Source organism: Aegilops tauschii, chromosome 2 (genome assembly GCF_002575655.3).
Source record: "Aegilops tauschii subsp. strangulata cultivar AL8/78 chromosome 2, Aet v6.0, whole genome shotgun sequence".
NCBI classification, from domain to species: domain Eukaryota; kingdom Viridiplantae; phylum Streptophyta; class Magnoliopsida; order Poales; family Poaceae; genus Aegilops; species Aegilops tauschii.
In genome coordinates, this window is record NC_053036.3 from 384,238,990 (window position 1) to 384,242,867 (window position 3,878).

Here is a 3,878-nt window from a genome sequence, read left to right on the forward strand (position 1 = left end):
AACCTGGGTTGTAGTAATTGTATTCTTTGGTACTTGTCTACAGCATACACCTCCGGCTTCCTCAAGATTTGCTAGGCTTGAGGGGATCTTCTGATTGTAATTGGATGGAAGAGACGCCTGCTAGCATCATACCTCTTTTAGTGGATGATGATGAAACTCTGATTTCAGGTTTTTTTTGTGCTGTCCAAAAAAGAAAAAACAAACCTCCGGTTTCTTCTGTTTTACTTGCTGTGTTATTACATTGTTTTTCCAGTAGGCTTGCAATTTTCGCTTGTATGTTGACGAACGCAGTGGATCCATAACCTTCATTCCTCACTCTGTTTGTGTGCGGCCATACTATAATTCTTCATCATCGATCGCTCCATACGCTTTATTTACTGAAGATTCGGCCATTGCGTGCGCTTTGATTTGTCTCGCATTGTTGTCAGCAAGCACGTGTTGCAGGCTCGAGATCCGGCTCCGGCCTCCAGAAGTCAGCACAGCGCAGCAGCAACGGTTTATATATTTTGGTTGGAGCGGGACCTACGCGGCTATGCACAGCACAGTTGCACCTGCACCCACACCACTACGCAACATGCCGTGGTCGACTCCTCGGGAATGGAAGAAGGAAGGCTACCACCCACCACCCCACAACAACGTTATCCTCCCACTCCTAGACCGTGTCCACGTGTTAGCACTCTCCCAGACCCACCCAGAGCTGCCTGCCTATCTCCGCCCCGCCAATCAACGTCTCCCGTAGTACCACCCTCACGCACGCATGGAGGAGAGCATGGTGCAGCCCAAGAGTAGGCCCCGCGAGTGAGCCCGCCCGCCCTCCGCCCTGCCTGCCATGGCAGCCTCCCTCCTCCTCTCCCCCTCGGCTCACCGCCACTGCATTACCACGCCCACCAGGGGGACCGGAACGCAGTGCCACACTGCAGCTCGGCGGCGCCGGCCGCGGCCGCGGGGCGCGGTGCTGGTGGCGAGAGGCGCCGCGGTGCCTCCCGAGCAAAGCTTAGCGCCTCACTACGAGACTCTGGGCGACGCCAAGGCTGCGCTCTACCATGCTCTCGAAGGTTCGCCTGCTGCTGCTGCTGCTGCTGCTGCCATTTGGTGCCCCCTGGGTGGTTCCGAGCTGACTCTGACTTTCTTGGAAAAAAAAGGTGTCGACAGAGGAATATTTGGCATAACCTCCGCGAAAAGGTCCGAGATTCATGCTCTGGTGGAGCTCTTGGAGTCCCGGAATCCTACACCGGATCCCACCCACAAACTGCAGGACAAGGTACTCCTACATGAAATGGTCAGAATATTCTTCAAATTACCAGTACTAGTTCAGCTATGTTGCCCCTGGTATTGATAATAGGAGTACCTTATTTGGGCCGCGGTAAATTCAAGTGTTTGACTCATTCTTACAACGCTCTTAAGCTTAAGTCTGAGTGCAGATTTTCCTAGCTTGGTATTAGAAAGAGTTATGCTGGCTTTGGGCAGGGCAGTCAATAAATGGCAATTTTTGAAAACCAGAGGAACACTTGCAATTACTGACTCTGGTCTTGAAACGATGCAAGGTGGACGGCTGCTGGAGGCTCATCTACAGCACGATCTCCATACTGGGAAAAAGGAGAACCAAGTTAGGCCTGCGAGATTTCATCAGCCTCGGGGATTTCTTCCAGATAATCGATGTCAAAGAGGTTAGTCAAACGTTGCCCATAAAATTTCAGCATACCAGTGCTAGATTTTTTCCTTTTCCTGTTTAATTTGTTCTATTATTCTTGTATGTATGTAGTCTGTGGCTCATGACATTTCAGCAACCAATGTTAGATTTTTTTTGCCCATGAAATTTCAGCAAACCAATGCTACATTTTTTCCTTTTCCTTTTTAATTTGTTCTATAATTCTTGTATGTATGTACTCTGTAGCTCCAACTGTACAATTTATGCTTTTACACTACGTAGCGTAGATTTTGAATAGTGAAATGTCAAATGATAATCTTGTTTCCTGAACTGAGCATTGAAATGCAATGAAATTAGGATTCATACACAATACCAGAAACATAGAATTTATATTTTAGCTGTATGAGTAGTTCATGAAACTGAGTGCTATTGTAAAGATTCTACTTCCCAACCAAGTAAGTTTTGATTGTTGGTATATCTTGAAATAAATGGAAATTTAGCGTCACTTCTGTACACCCAAAGGAAAAGGCGGTGAGTGTCATAAAGTTCAGCGCAAGAGCATTGAAGATATTCTCAGGCCAACTTGCTATTGAAGCATCCTACACTATCACTACAAAAACAGTAAGAAATTCTATCTTGTCATCTCTCATGTCTAAAATTTCCTGTGTCTGACTGCTAATTGATGAAAGCCTGTAATTTCCTCACAGCCTGTGGTGTCTTGTTTCAGAGAGTGGGTATCAAGCTTGAGAGTTCAACAATCACCCCAGATCAGGTACAAGTTGTGATCTTTATTGTGCCAACACCAAATACATAGTTGTCCTATCCCCTGCGAAATGGAAAAAGTTTTAAATGTTAATGTCGCTGCCAAAAAGAACAAAACTATGTTTTGTTTGGGGACAAGAACGATACCTTGGACTATGTTTATTTGTGGAACAAGAATGATACCACGGTCTATCACTTATCTACTCCCTCCGTTCCAAAATAGATGACTCAACTTTGTACTAACTTTAGTACAAAGTTAGTACAATGTTGGGTCATCTATTTTGAAACGGAGGGAGTAATGTTTATTTTGACCGTTTGTCACATTGGGCTATGCAGTTGATGAATATCTTCCAGAAGAACTACGACATGCTCCTTGCCATATTCAACCCGGAAGGTTGGCTCGAGATAACGTATCCTTTTGGTGTTGCTGAGTGCTATTATACACTTGATTGTTTTTCGAATTGGTGTTTTTGCCACTCTTCTACTTATACGTATAGCAAACCTACTTTGCGTATATAGTCTTCCTCATCAAATTTTACTAGATATGTTGACGAATCTCTACGGATCGGCAGAGATGACAAGGCAAACATCTTTGTGCTGGAGAAAACAGAATCATCTCAAGTGTAAGAAGATCTACGAAGCAAAATGTGTGCAAATAATCGTAGTTTCTGACAATGAGTGCATCAACACTCCGAGAAGATGCCACCTTAACGTATTCCGCGGCACAAATGATTGTTAACAGCTCAGTGCAGATCATCGATTCAGCCACTCATCAATTTCTCCTAAAAAGGACAAGCGACATTCTTTTTTACGACCATAGAAACATTTGTTTTTTCGGTTTTTTAGCTGTGCACTGTCAATGTATCATGTAAGTATGTAACTATGAAAGTTCAGTTACATAGAGAAAAGAGAATTAAACTGCCCCATCATAGGGAGCAACTAAACAACTATCCAATTTTGAAATACAATATTGTTTCAAATATCTGCCAAAGTTTCAAATACTACGAGTACTATTCACTTATCTATTGTCTTATTTGTACAAGGATTTTTTAAATGTTTGACAAAATTTTGCAGCCGCACAAAGATTTTAAAACGACCTGCATATGCGCATTTTTTTAAGATCATGCAACATGGGATTAGCTTGGCATCTAGCATCATGTAATTAAACATGAATAAATGTGTACATGTAGAATATTTTCTCTTTGCCTTCTCATCTAGGGTACCCTGCCATGTTTTCTTAGAACGGCCACCCCGCAGTGTGGGCATCCTTAGAGTAACTCTAGCAGATACGTCATATCGACCCGCTCGCCATAATAACCGTCAGTATGATAATTTTGGACGAAAAAGCGGGTCTAGCAAAATCGTCATCCTGCGCTTGACCGGATAAAACTTTGAGGCTGGTCCAAATCGAGACCACGAGCCTCCATATTTGGCGGTTGGGTGAGGCGTTATAGCGTGCTCTTCATCC

The 3,878-nt window shown here is 44.0% G+C and overlaps 1 protein-coding gene across 2 annotated transcripts; it reads left to right on the plus strand.

Moving 5' to 3' along the window:
- The first annotated feature begins 532 nt into the window (after window positions 1-532).
- On the plus strand, window positions 533-3,392 carry LOC109781586 (fibrillin protein 5 homolog). 2 transcript variants are annotated; one of them, XR_002237330.4, is made up of 7 exons: window positions 533-1,055; window positions 1,143-1,261; window positions 1,545-1,667; window positions 2,171-2,269; window positions 2,356-2,420; window positions 2,747-2,820; window positions 2,953-3,392. XR_002237330.4 is itself a non-coding variant. In XM_020340176.4 (7 exons), the coding sequence occupies exons 1-7, from the start codon at window positions 830-832 to the stop codon at window positions 3,035-3,037; spliced, it is 771 nt and encodes a 256-aa protein (XP_020195765.1). In that variant the 5' UTR covers window positions 533-829; the 3' UTR covers window positions 3,038-3,392. The 2 variants fall into 2 exon arrangements, 1 of the variants encoding a protein (XP_020195765.1); XM_020340176.4 differs by having other exon boundaries at window positions 2,376-2,420.
- Window positions 3,393-3,878: the final 486 nt, after the last annotated feature.